General features: G+C 40.4%; 1 protein-coding gene across 3 annotated transcripts in view; it reads right to left on the bottom strand.

Annotated features, from left to right (window-relative positions):
* CDH17 (cadherin 17) overlaps positions 1-14,939 on the bottom strand; it is a 124,380-nt gene that overhangs the window by 86,399 nt on the left and 23,042 nt on the right. For all 3 annotated transcript variants that reach the window (XM_019719225.2, XM_074316428.1, XM_074316429.1), the window contains one exon: positions 9,611-9,709. In XM_019719225.2, the coding sequence (XP_019574784.2) occupies positions 9,611-9,709 (99 nt within the window). The remainder of the gene's footprint in view (positions 1-9,610; positions 9,710-14,939) is intronic.

Raw genomic sequence — 14,939 nt, 5'->3', positions numbered from 1 at the left:
AGATCGGCGCACTGAGCTAGGTCTGTGTCCTGCGCCCACGCGGCTCGGTCTCCGTGCACTTCTCCCTTTCCTCCTCCCTCCACTCGCGCGAATCTCCCACCTGTAGGTGATTTCAGTCGGTGGTGGGCCTCTTCGTCTTGCCTGTCTGCTGTGCAGGGAGTCCTTTGTGGAGTTTTTGTTGTTCGATTCTTTGTAAATTCCAGGGGAGCTTTACAGAGGCTCACCTCACGCCGCCATTTTTCCGGAAGTCCTATGTCTGCTACCTTTCATGAGCACATTAAAATTGCAACTAAATTATAGAAAAATCAACCTGAAGACCTACCTGAAGACTGGCTGAACAACAGTTTTATAACTAAGGATGCAAAGAAAAAGCTACGTCAAGACTGGAAGAAGCAGAACAGGCCCGCCCCACACCTCCATGTGGCCGTTGAGAATTGGGAGGGATATCACAGCTACAGAGGTCCCCCCAAGAGGAACAAGGGAACCCAGCCCCACATCAGGCTCCCCAGCTCAAAGTACTGGTTCAGGGAAAAGTAGCACTGCAATATCTGGTTGTGAAAAACAGTGGGGATTGCAACCAGCTAGGTGGAATGGAAAGCTGCGGGGAAACCCTGCCATCCCCTTAAAGGGCCCACACACAGCCTCTCTTACTCGCAGACACTCACCCTGGGCTCCAGTGGAGGAACAGTGACTCAGGGTACATCAGAGATATATGGGGACAGACTGAGTTCTGTCGCTTTAGGGCAAGGACTGGAGGGACAGTCACCATTTTCCCTGTGTTGGGACCTTCTCCTGTGCAGCTGGCAAAGGGGTGCCATCTTCCCTGTATTGAGCCCTGCTCCCACGCCCATGGCCAAATCTGAATCTGAGTTAGTCTGGAGAACTGTGCTGCTCCACCCTGCTGACTTCCTGGGACTCCACCCTACATAACTTCCCCAACATCAGAGGCACTTTCTCTGTAACAAGCCAGTCCTGCCCACATTACAGTGTTTCTTAGACAACAATTGGGTCTGCAGTCACCATGTGGTGGTGATTGGCCTTGGTGGCTCTGAGACATTTGCTGAGTAGAACCAGGCTCACCACTGACACCAAACCAGAATCTACATAGACCTGATGAACACCACTTGTCCCACCCTGGTGACTCCCTGAGGCCTTTTCCTCACCCAACTCACATATCACACAAGGTTCTATCAGTGGCTGAGACTTACAGGAGCCAGCAGGTGGCAGCAGGCCTCAGAAGGCCTTGGACTTTTTGCAGGTCTACCCCAGGCCCAGTACTGGTGGGAGCCATTCTGAGATCACAGCGTGGCCTCTCCACATGCTTCCAAGTTGAGAACAGGAAGTAAACAACTGCAGGTCACTTTGTAGCATTTACCAGGCAGTCCCCAGTCAGTCACAGGCAGAGAGTGACCTGAACCTGCGTTGGAGCCCCTCCCAAAAAACCCCAGAACCAACATACTTGGAGGCTGGCTTCAGACAACAGCAGAGCACCACCCAATTGTCTCTACAAGCAGCACACACAAAGGGTAGTCTCAACAGGAACTAGAGCCTGCTGGGATAAATTACTCAAAGTGGGGAAAGCCCACACACAGCATCCCCTAAGCTGTGGACATGGCCAAACCCCACAGCCAGTCAGCCTGAGTGTCAATCCCATCCACTGATGTGGCAATAGAAAGGCTCAAATACAAGATCTGACAATTAAGTTCATGAATTTGTTACAACGATATTGCTAACCTTTTTTCTTATCAGAGGGATTATTCATTATGAATTTGTACCAACTGGATAGTTAACCAAGTTTACTATTTGGAAGTGCTGAAAAGGCTGCGTGGAAAAGTTAGACAAAAATGATCTGAGCTTTTTGCCAATAATTCATGGCTCTTGCATCACGACAATGTACTAACTCACATGGCACACTGTCTGTGAGGGAGTTTTAGCCAGTAAACAAATAACAATGTTGGAACACCCTCCCTACTCACCTGATCTGGCCCCCAATGATTTCTTTCTTTACCCAAAGATAAAGGAAATATTGAAAGGAAGACATTTTGATGACATTCAGGACATCAAGGGTAATACGACAACAGCTCTGAGGCCATTCCAGAAAAAGAGTTCCAGGATTGCTTTGAAGTGTGGACTAGGTACTGGCATTGGTGCATAGCTTCCCAAGGGGAGTACTTCAAAGGTGACCATACAGATATTCAGAGATGAAGTATGTAGCACATTTTCTAGGATGAGTTCGCAAACATACTTGTCAGATATTGTATAATAGGAGTGCGCACACAACCCACTCCTGGAGCATCTGGCACTGGTGGCCAGGGCGCCTGTTCCAGAACCCCACAAGGCATCTACTACCTAAAGCCAGCCAGTTAAAACTGGGAGATGTAACCAATCTACCTAACACATGGAAACAAACAGAGAGGCAACCAAAATGAGGAAACAAAGAAACACATCCCAAATGAAAGAACAAGAGAAAACTCCAGAAAAAGAACTAAACAACATGGAGGCAAGCAACCTACCAGATACAGTGTTTAAAATGATGGTTATCAGGATGCTCAAGGAACTTAGTCAGAACTTTGAGAAAGAGATAGCAAGCATAAAAAAGGACATAGAAACTATAAAAAAGAACCAGTCAGAAGTGAAGAATACAATAACTGAAATGAAGAATGCACTAGAAGGAATCACCAGCCAAAAAGATGAAGTAGGGGATCAAATCAATGATTTGGAAGATAAGATAGCAGAAAACGTCCAATCAGAAAAACAAAAAGAAAAATGAATCCAAAAATTGAGGATAATTGAAGGGGCCTCTGAGCCAATATCAAGCATAACAACATTCCCATCATAGGGGTACCACAAGGACAAGAGAAAGAGCAATAGATTGAGAACCTATTTGAAGAAATAATGACTGAAAACTTTCTTAACCTGGTGAAGGAAATAGACATACAAGTCCCAGAAGTGCAGAGAGTCCCATACAAGATGAACCCAAACAAGCACATACCAATACACGTTATAATTAAAATGGCAAAGGTTAAGGACAAAGAGAGAATCATAAAAACAGCAACAGAAAAGCAACTAGTAACTTAGGAGTTCTCATAAGACTGTCTAGGATTTCCAGGCAGAAATTCCCACACGTTCTCAGGAATTTTTTTCACTTTCCCATTCCTGAACCCTGAGATACAAACTGTTTTCTGTTCTCCACGATGAATCATTTCTACAAAGTGATGGCCAATGCTACCAACCACTTGGGTTCAAGGAGCCAATTTTCCCGATCTCCCGACCAACTTTTCTCAGGATTCGGGAACAGGAAAGCGAAAAAATTTTCCAAGAACAGGCGGGAATTCCCACCCAGAAACCCTAAGGCTGTCAACTTTCTCAAAAGAAATTTTGCAGGCCAGAAGGAATTTGCACAAAATAGTCAAAGTGATAAAAAGAAAGGATCTACAACCAAGAGTACTCTAGTCAGCAAAGCTATCATTTAGAATTGAAAGACTGATAAAGAGCTTCCTAGATAAGAAAATGCTAAAGGAGTCTATCATCACCAAACCAGCATTACAAGGAATATTAGAGGGACATTTCTAAGATTTAAAAAAAAAAGTAAAAAAATATGAATAGTAAAATGGCAATAGCTACATATCTCTCAACAATTACTTTCAATGTAAATGGCTTAAGTGCTCCAATGAGAAAATAGCACATCTGAATGGATAAAGAAACAATATCCTTACATATGCTGCCTAGAAGAGATTCACCTCAGCTTGAAAGATACACACAGACTGAAAGTAAAGGGATACACAAAGATATTTTATGAAAATGGAAATTAAAAAAAAAAAGCTGGGTAACAATACTTATACCAGACAAAATAGAGTTCAAAAGAGGGGCTATCATAAGAAACAAAGAAGAATCCAGTAATCCCACTTCTGGGTATTCATCTGAAGAAACCCAGAAGGCTACTTCGAGGGGATGTGCAATTCATATGTTCATTGCAGCGTTGTTTATAATGGTCAAAATGTGGAGGTAGCCTGGGTTTCTATTGATGGGTGAATTGATAAAGAGTAGGTGGTACATATATATAGTGGAATATTGTTCGGCCATAGAGTGGAATGGATTCTTGCCATGTGTAGCTGTATGGATGGATCTGGAGGGTATTGTGCTGAGTGGAGTATGTCATACAGAGAAAGACAGATGCACTGTAATTTTGCTTATATGTGAAATCTAAAGAAAAAATAAACAAACAAAACAGAAACAAACTCATAGATACAGAAAATATATTGATGGTTACCAGATGAAAGGGGGTGGGGGTGAGTAAAAAAGAGGAAGGGATTAAGGACAAACTGGTTGTTACACAGTAGTAATGGGAATGTAGGGTATACCGTAAGGAATATCATCAATAATATTATAATAACTAGGTATGGTGTCAGATGGGTACTAGATTTATCAGGGTGATAGATGGGAGGATATTGGGGAGCAGGGTGAAAAAAGTGAAGGGATTAAGAAATACAAATTAGTAGTTACAAAATAGTCAGGGAATGTAAAGTGAAGCATAGGAAATATAGTCAATGATATGGTAATAACCATGCACAGTGCCAGATGGCTACCAAACTAGTCAGGGTAATCACATCATAAATTATATAAATGTTTAACTACTATGCTGTACACCTGAAATTAATATAAAATAATATTGAATGTCAAGTCTAATTGATATTTTTTTTAAATGGGGCAGGTGAAATGGTGAAGGGGAATAAGAGATCCAAATTTCCAGGTATAAAACAAATAAGTTATGGGGATATAATATACAGCACAGGGAATATAATCAATAATATTGTGATAGCATGGTACAGTGTCAGATGGTTGCTGGACTTGTTATGGTGATCACTTCTTTAGGTATATAAATATTTATAACTATGGTATACACCTGAAACTAATATAGTGTTATATGTTAGCTATATTTTTAATAAAAATCTTTAAAAACAACTACCAAGACTGACTCAAGAATAAATAGAAAACCTGAATAGCACTATAACTCGTAAAGAGATTGAATTAATAATCAAAAAAGTTCCCACAAAGGAAAGCCTAGGACCAGTGGCTTCACTTTTGAATTCTACCTAATGTATAATGAAGAATTAACACCAAACCTTCACAAATGCTTCAAAGAAGTAGAAAAATAATTAACGTTTCTCCCCTCATTCTATGAGGCCAGTATCATCCTGATATGCAAACTCAAAAAGACAATATAATAAAACTATAGACCAATATCTCTTATGAATAAAGATGCAAAAGTCTTAAAAAAAATACTAGAAACATGAATCCAGCAACATATAAAAAGATTATATACCACAACCAAGTGGAATTTATCCCAGAATACTAGGCTGGTTCACCATCTAAATATTAATTAATTTAATGCTGCAAAACCAAATGAGTATCTCAATAAAGGCAGAAAAACATTTGACAAAAATACAACATCATTTCATGGTAAAAATATTCAGCAAACTAGGAATAGATGGTAACTTCATTAACCTAATAAAAGCCTTCTAAGAAAAACCCACAGTTAACGTTATACTTAATGGTGAGACACTGAAAGTTCTCCCCATACGATCAGAAAGAAGAAAAAGAAGCCCAATCTTGTCACTTCTAAATAACATTGCACTTCAGGTCCTAGGGAAGAAAAAGAAATAAAAGGCATCCACATTGAAAATAAAGAAGCAAAACTACCTCTATAGGCAGATTACATAACCTTACATATGGAGAATCCTAAAGAATCTAAAAATTTTTATTACAGCTAATTAATGAATCCAGTAAGTTTTCAGGATAAAAGACCTATATACAAAAATCAATTGTATTTCTGTACACTAACAAAGAACAATCTGAATATGATATTAAGAGAACAATTCCATTTACAATAAGATCAAAAAAAATAACATACTTCAGAATAAATTTAATAAAAGACATAGAAGATTTGTAAACTGAAAACTATGAAGTATTGTTGAACTAAATTAAAGATGATCTAAATAAATGGAAAATATCTCATGTTCAAGGATTTTAAAACATATTAAAGAATAAAAAATAAGTATTAATATTATTAAGATGAGACAATGCTGAGCACAATCCTTATTAAAATTACAGTTGTCTTGTATGTAGAACTGACAAGATGATCCTAAAACTTGTATGAATAGCCAATAATAAAAAAGCAGAAAAAATTGGAGGATGTAGCACTGCCCTATTTCAAAATTTACTACAAACCTACAGTATTCAAAAGAGTGTGGTAGCATAAAGATAGTTATATGGATCGATGGAATCAAATCCCTAGTCCAGAAATAAACTTTTACATTTATGGTCAATTAATTTCTGATGAAGGTGTTAATATAATTCAAAGGGGAAAGACAGTGTTTTCAACAAATGGTGCTGGAACAACTGGAGATCAACATGGAGAAGAATAAAGTTGGACCCCTATCTGACACCATACACAAAAATTAACTAAAAGTAGATCAAAGGTCTAAATGTAAAAAGTAAAACTATAAAACTCTGGGAAGAATTTACAGGCATAAATCTTCATGATTCTGGATGAGGCAACAGTTTCTTAGATGTGACATCAAAGAAAACAAACAACAGAAGAAGAAAAAATAAGTTGAACATCAAAATTAAAAGGTTTTGTGTTTCAAATGACACTATTAAGAAACTGAAAAGATAACCTAAAGAATGTGAGAAAATATTTGTAAATCATATATCTAATAAGGAACTTATATGGAGAATATATAAAGGGCTCTTACAACAGTAAAAAGACAAATAGCTCAATTGAAAATTAGGAAAAGGATTTGATTAGACATTTCTCCAAAGAAGATATACAAATAGCCAATAAGCATACGAAAAGATACTCAATAGCATTAGTCACTAGGGAAACACAAACACAAACCACAAAGAAATACCACTTCACTCCCATTAGGATAGCTATAATAATGAAAAAAAAACACACACATAGATAATAATGAGTGTTAGCAAGGATATGGAGAAGTTAGAACCCTTATACAATGCTGATGGGAATATAAAATAACTTAGTTGCTTTGGAGAACAGTTTCCTAGTTTCTCAAAAAGTTAAACATTGAATTAAATATGTATGACTCAGCAATTTCACTCTTAGGTATATATCCAAGAGAACCGAAAACATATCTTCTCAAAAAGTTGTACATGAATGTCCATAATAGCATTTATTATTCATAACAGCCGTAAATGTCCATCAATTGATAAATGGATATTCAAAATGCGCTATAGCTATACAATGGAATATTATTCTGCACTCCTTGTTTGACCCCTTCAGTGGCATCTTGCAGCCTACCACAGGATAAAGGCCAGTCCAGCCCCTGCTGACCTCAGCAGCCTCACCTTTGACTGCATAGCACCTCCCACCCTAAACCATGGACCACCTGTCATCTTTCACTTTTTTGCTAAATGCACACCCTCATGCTTTTTACCATGCTACACTCAGGGCCTGCTTTCTGTTTGTGAGCACCTGCTCATCTTTGAATACTCAGTTCAGGGGTCAATGAAACCTTTTCTGTTCACCCACGACCATCCTCCTTTAAAACCCATCACCCTTCTTTCACCTGCATTTTGTCCCACCAGACTGCAACCACAATCCTTCATTATATGTGTTGGCATACTTGTTAGTTTTTTTTCTCCTACCCTGTGAGTTCAGTAGGGGTAGGAACGTTGTCAGAGTCATCTCATATCCCCATACTTACCATAGGGCCTTGTACACAGCAGGTACTTCATACATGGTAAATAAAAGAAAATGAATGTGTGCCTAGCCCACAAAGTTCTTATCAGCTTATGAAGCATAAAATACATAAATGAAAGGAATAAAAAATGTAAAAGAGAGTCTACAACTAAGCGCCCACTGGCAAGACAAAGTAAGTAAACAACATCATCTTATTTTTCCCCCCTTCATCCGCCTTCCCCCACCACTCGGTTCAAACTGTTGTTTCTCATTCTAGTTGTAGGACACAGCTCCCTGGCCCATGCTGGTATTATGAGCCTTGCGCTCTCCTACCTGCCCCCAGCTGAGGCAGTTGGTCACCAGTCGTTGGTTGGCTACTCATGCCAGCAAACGGTAGCCCACAGCAGCAGCACACAGCAGCCCATGGCAGCTTACACCAAGCTCTGGCTGCTCATGGCAGCCCAGTTCCAGGTACAGCCATTGTTCATAATCTTACCTGTAGAGGGTGCAATTCACTGGCCCATGGGGGAATTGAACCAGCGACCTCAGCATTAGAAGCACAGAGCTCCAACCACCTGAGCCACCAGGCCAGCCCAACAAGATCATCTCTTAGGTGAGGCCCTACCATAGACTCCTAAAAGTGCCCTACATCCTCTCTTTCTCTCCCCAGTTTGTAGCCAAAGCAGTATTTCGCAAATGGAAACTTGATTCAGACCCATTGTTTTTGGGAGAAAACCTAAGAACGTTAGAAGTCAGGACCCTTCCTCCTCTCCCACCTTCTTGTTTTTGCTCCCCAGGCACACTGGCCTTCTGCCAGCCCTTGGCCCTGCCCTCTCCCAGAACAGGGCAGGTGTCTATGCTGTGCCATTGCTGGGACACTCTTCTCTCCCTTCCTCTCCAGGTGAATTCCTACCAGCCTCCAACTCACAAAGCATTTGCGTCTCCCTCCCTGCCAGACTTCCTGGACTGAAGAGGTCAAGGCTTCTATAACACCCCTCACAACCAGGCTGGAGAGAGACACTCCTGCTAGCCAAACTCTGGGGCCCTTTGCGCTAATCTGCACTAATACCAAATGAGAGAAGAAGCATGAGGCAGCTTTCAATCTCTTCTCTATGGACAGAGCTGTCCAACAAAACAACGGAAGGAATCTACCTTAGAAGGTAGTTTAGCAACCCTCTGTAGCTCTCCAGGTGTGTGGGGGAGTGGGAGTCATAGGTACCCCCCAGAGGATCATCAAAGCACCCTCAATACTCCAAGGCTAAGTGGGCTTCCCCATGGGATTTCTGGTAAATGCATGTTTTTCTCCCTCTCCAATACATTTCAGGATTATTTCAGAGCCCTTTATAGATGAAGTCTCTCACTCCTACCTGCAGGACACCCCTCAATCCAATGCTTTTCTCAGTTACCTAAGTAAAGGAAATGATTGCCTCCCAGTGAGCCATAAGCAAGAGCCCAGGCCTAGGCTCAGAGGCAGTGGTGATGAAAAGCAAGTCTTTGGCCAGACAAAGAGGCCATTCCAGCACGACTCCAGAGAACCCACATCTTCAAACACTTCAAGCAACAAACACATCAAACCTACAGTCCAATTATCAGATGGCCATATCTCTCCAGAAACTGGTTCCCATCCCATCCTTGAGGAGATGTAGAGTCTATAGGCAACAAGATCCCCGCTCCCAGAATGGGAGAACTCTCCCCAGACACAGCTGAGTGAGTCCAAATGAGGATGCCAGGTTCAACACCTTACACAATTGAGGCCACCCGTCTCCCTGATTAACTTATATTCTGAAATCATGCTTGATAATGAGAACTGACATGGCTCTATTTTATTTTCTGCTGCATAATAGATAAGATTAAAAGTCCACTGAGAAAGCATGAGAAATAAAGATAACAGTGATGAAGAGTAGTCATTACCTGGAATATGATTTGACTCTCTTCTTGGCCTTCAAAAATAGAAAATGTCATGGGTTTCAGAGGTCCACTAAACTTCCCTTCTTGGCCATATCCAGTTGTCTGTTAAAAAAGAAATTAAAATTAGCATCATCATTTATTATGAATGCATATGTGTCACTTGCTGATTTCATTATGGCTTCCAGAACTGATATATGAAACGTAAGATTTTAACCTAGCTCAAAACAATGTGAAATCCAGCCAAAAATGGCAGAACAAAGTCTAGTATTTGTTGAGGCTCTACTATGCGAGTTTCAGGATGGCATGCTATGAGCCTTGCATTGCTTTTCTCATTTAACCATTCAGGTAATAGCACTGTAGGGAGAATAGTAACTCCCATGGTACAGATGAGGCTCAGAGAGATTAAGCTACTTGCTCAGAGTAAAATTCGGAAGTGGCTGACACAGCATATACATGTGGATCTAACTGAACAAAAGCTCATGACCTTACCATAGTGCCATTCTGCCTTCTAAATTCTAGATGGTTTTATACCAACTTCTTAAAACACCACCCTTCACTTCTATTAGCTTATAAGGAAATTCATGGAAGATTCCCAGAACTCCTGGAGAGATTCACAGTCTCTCCATGGACAATTGAATTTATAAGGAAAAAAAAGAAATATGCAGATGTGTTTAGTGGAATGCTTGCTTGGCACATAGTTACATGGTAAATTTTTAAAAGATTACTATTTTTACCCAAAGCAATATACAGATTTAAAGCAATCCCAATCAAAATCCCAATGGCATTTTTTTTTAAGAAATAGAACAAAAAATCATCAGATTTCTATGAAAACACAAAAGACCCTGAATAGCCAAAGCAATCCTAAAAAAAAAGAACAATACTGGAGGTATCACACTCCCTGATTTCAACTTGTACTACAGGGCAACAATAATCAAATTTGTATGTTACTGGCAGAAAAACAGACACACAGACCAATGGAATAGAATTGATTGAGAACCCAGAAATAAACCCACATAAATATGGACAGATAATTTTTGACAAAGAAGCAAGAAATATACAATGGATAAAAGACAGCCTCTTCAATAAATGGTGCTGGGGGAATTGGAAAGCCACGTGCAGAAGAACAAAACTAGACTGCTATCTGTCACTATGTACAAAAATTAATTCGAGATGGATCAAAGACCTAAACATAAAACCTGAAACAATAAACTGCATAGAAGAAAACATGGGTACTAAACTTATGAACCTTGGGTTCCAAAAGCATTTTATGAATTTGACTCCTAAAGGCAAGGGAAGTAAAAACTGAAATAAAAGAATGGACCTATATCAAACTATAAAGCTTCTGCACAGCAAAAGAAACCATCGACAAAATTAAGAGGCAACCAATTGAATGGGAGAAGATTTTTGCAAATGCCTCTGATAAGGGGCTAATATCCAAAATATACAAGGAATTCGTACAACTCAACAACAACAAAAACAAACAAACCAATTGAAAAATGGGCAGAGGACCTAAAGAGACATTTCTCCAAAGAGGACATACAAATGGCAAATAGACATATGAAAAAATGCTCAACATCACTAATCGTCAGAGAAATGCAAAAAAAACTACAATGAGATATCACCTCACACTAGTTAGAATGGCTATCATCAACAAGACAAATAGTAACAAGTGTTGGAGAGGCTGTGGAGAGAAAGTAACCCTCATACACTGTTGGTGGGAATGCAGACTGGTGCAGCCGTTGTGGAAGGCAGTGTGGAGGTTCCTCAAAAAATTAAGAATAGAGTTACCATATGACCCCACAGTCCCTCTGGGTATCTACCTGAAAAATCTGAAAACATTTATATGTAAAAACATATGTGCTCCAATGTTCATTGCAGCTTTATAGTTTGATATAGTTTGATATTGTTGCCAAGACATGGAAACAACTAAAGTGTCCTTTGATAGATGAATGGGTGAAGAAGTTGTGGTATATATACACAATGGAATACTATTCGGCCATAAGAAAAAATGAAATAATGCCATTTGCGACAACATGGATGGATCTTGAAATTATAATGCTAAGTGAAATGAGTCAGACATAAAAAGTAGAGAAACATGTGATTTCACTGATATATGGTATATAGAACTAAACAACGAAAGAACAAGACAACCAAATGAAGAAACAAATACTCATAGACATCAACAATAGTTTAGTGGTTGCAAGAGGGTAAGGGGGGTGGAGGTTCTAGAAGAGGTAAATGGGTTCAAATATGTGGTGATGGAAGGAGAACTGACTCTGGGTGGTGAACACGTAATGTGAGATATAGATGATGTATTGTAGAATTGTATACCTGAAATCCATGTAACTTTGCTAACAACTGTCACCCCAATAAACTTAGTTTTAAAAAATTACTGTTTTAACACTTGATTAGAAATGCATCATCATTTAGAAAAACAAAATTAAAACACAAAATGTTTACTTCAAGCAGTAGCCTCACAGTGGTTCTAAAATCCAAGACCCTGAACTTGAAAGGCAAGCAGCCCTCTGCAGATGTCCAAATCCAGGCTGGAATGGTAGTAAATTGTGGCTGGACAGTAAGCAGAGCTCAAACCTGCTAAGTTAGTAATGTGCTGAGCTCTGTCCTAAGCAAAGTTAATTTACCTATCATATGGAGGAAAATTATTATTGTTAGCTCCATTTTATGGGAGAGGAGACTGAGATGCAGAGAAATCAAGTATTTTGCCCAGGTAGTGGCAAGAAGCAGGATTCAAACCTGAGACTCGGAAACCAGCCCTTTCAGTCACTGCATGCCCACTACACCCCCACCCCCAGAGGAGGCAAAAGCAGCAGAGACAACCTGGCAGGAAGCCAACTGCATCAGGCATGTGTGGGAGGATTAGGGTGGGACTCTTACCATTCCCAACCAGGGAGAATGGGGAGCATTCAGCAGCAGCAGCCACTACTATCCCCAAATTCCAAGGACTACTGCACATCTCAAGGGAAACACAAGGCAGAGTGGAGCAGGTGGCATTCAGGAAAGGACAGCCAGACAAAAACCCGTACAATGGAGAGGCCTCCTCTGGGAGGAAGAATTTAGCCCCTACACCCAACGCTAGTCTCCCCTCCTTCCTGAATGGTTCTTCAGACCTGCTTGTGGTGGAAATTAGGGGTGGGATAGGTTAAAATCAGTTGCATATGGCAAGTCAGCGGTTTTTGACTAGACAAGTAAAACCAAAAAAGTAAGAAGTGGGGAGTGGGGAAGAGAAAGAATTTGTTTTCCACTTCTTTAGGGAGAGCAAGTATATTCTTGCCATGGAAATACTGGGAATAACCCAAAAACAAGTAGTATGAGAGTGATGGGAAAAAAATGATCTTACAATAGATCTTTCGGTTCGTTGAATCTTAAATTGATATTGGTTGTCTGGTAAGGGAACAATAACAAATAAGAAAGCAGAGGGATTTATTATTTGGTCTCTTTTCCTTCAGAATTGTGCCAGGCCCTTGGGTTAGCTGCCCCAGCCATCGTCAACCTCTCTCCCTTGGGAAGCCAAGTGGTCTCTTCCCCAGACTCCCCTGCAGCTAGGAGGGTAGCCAGTGAACCAGTTCTGGTTCATGAAACCAAAGGAAAGTCTGTTGGGGGGTTCTAGTAAAGTTTTTAGAACTTTTTTTGTTTTCCTTGTTGAAAAACAAAACAAAACAAAACCCAGATGTGGTACTGCCCTTCAACCTTCCCTGTTGTTATTCAGATAATGGATCTTGTGTGTATAGCTGTGGCAGCCATCATGAAAACATGAGGGGACAAACCTGCTCAGAAAATGGTAAAAAGAAAGAAGCCCAAGTCTCTGATAATGTCACAGACCTGTTTAACCTGCCCTGGACGGACCACTTCAGACTTCTTGTTATCTGAGGAAAATAAACCCACATTGAAGACCTCTAAAGTTGAGCTTCCTTTTACTTATAACTTAAAGTATTCTGTACCAACACAGTAATTCTATAGACTTCTAGCTCACATCTCTTCCTTTCTAAGTTTATCTTCCTCTGAGAGCTTTTTCTCCCTTCCACTCCTTTTCTACATCTTTTTGAGTTTCATTGGCTCCTCTGGAAGGTGGGGCACAGGAACTGGGTGAAGGTGGCCAGGTGCTACCATGGTTAGTCCCAGACAAGGGCAGTAATTTCTGTAGGGCTACTGCTTAACAGAAAAATGCCTTCATCAACTTTCCACTCACATCAGCAAGCTGTCAGCCTTTCAATAGATCACACCAGCGATGGCCTTTGGAGGAAAACTACATTAGTCAGGCAAATCTCACAAACCAACCTGCATTTTTCCTACATGGACAAGCTGGCTCACCTATCAGGGAAGGAGGATATGTCTCAGTTGCAAGGTTCAAAGTTCGGTTCTTATATCAGGGCAACAAATCTTTCTTCCATCACTATAGCTATCTGGGCTATAAAGATTTCAAAACTCATGTGCACACCATGAGTCATCAGGTCATGCTGCCAGAACTGAAAAGGACAGTGTGGTGGAAATGTGTGAAAGGACCAGAGGATTTATGAAGGAGTTGGAGGGAATAACATCTACCATCTTGCACAAAGGTGAAAGGAAGGAAAGAGAATGGAACTGACATTTTTGAGTGTTTCTTGTGTGGCAGATATGGGACTAGACCCTCTACACACATCACTTCTTCTGGTTCTCAGTAATATCAGGAAAGCATCTTCAGAGAAGTCCCACAGCAGAGACACAGATACTTGGTGCTACAGTGGGACAGAGCCAGCTCTATTGGACCATCAAGCCCCAACTCTAAACCATGCTGCTATACTGCCTTCCAGGCCATCAAAGGACATGTGCAATTGCCAGAACTGCCTGTCTAGTAGCTGTCTTCATTGCACTTTCCAGCAAGAGTTCTCTGTGTTGATTACATAGTATTTATGACAAATTATTCTTCCTTCTAGAAGCATAGTCCCAGGCAAAACTCTAATATAGGTGGTTTATCCTTGATTTCCCTGAATCTCTATTTAGCACTCTTTCCCAAATTCTGAATTTCTTATTTGCTCTCTCTTCATTGCCCTTGCAATATATTCATGCAGTTTTTCTAACCCCCTTATAAAGGCCAGTTCTCAGAAAATAACAGGAGAGCCATTTGCAGTATGGAATAAACGACTGGCAATCATTTTAAATTACTACCTCTGTGAAGAAAGCCTATGTTAAAGGCAAGAAGCTCCAACTAAACTTTCATTCTTTATAGAAGAGGGTTTGGGAGTAAAGGTGGTGGAGGTAGGAGAGAGAAGTGGCTCTATCCCAACACCCCTGAAATCCCACCACACAGGCAGCAATCTCCCTCCTTCAGCCAGAG

Source organism: Rhinolophus sinicus, linkage group LG12, assembly GCF_036562045.2.
Source record: "Rhinolophus sinicus isolate RSC01 linkage group LG12, ASM3656204v1, whole genome shotgun sequence".
NCBI classification, from domain to species: Eukaryota; Metazoa; Chordata; class Mammalia; order Chiroptera; family Rhinolophidae; genus Rhinolophus; species Rhinolophus sinicus.
This window is presented reverse-complemented; position numbering and strand designations above follow the sequence as displayed.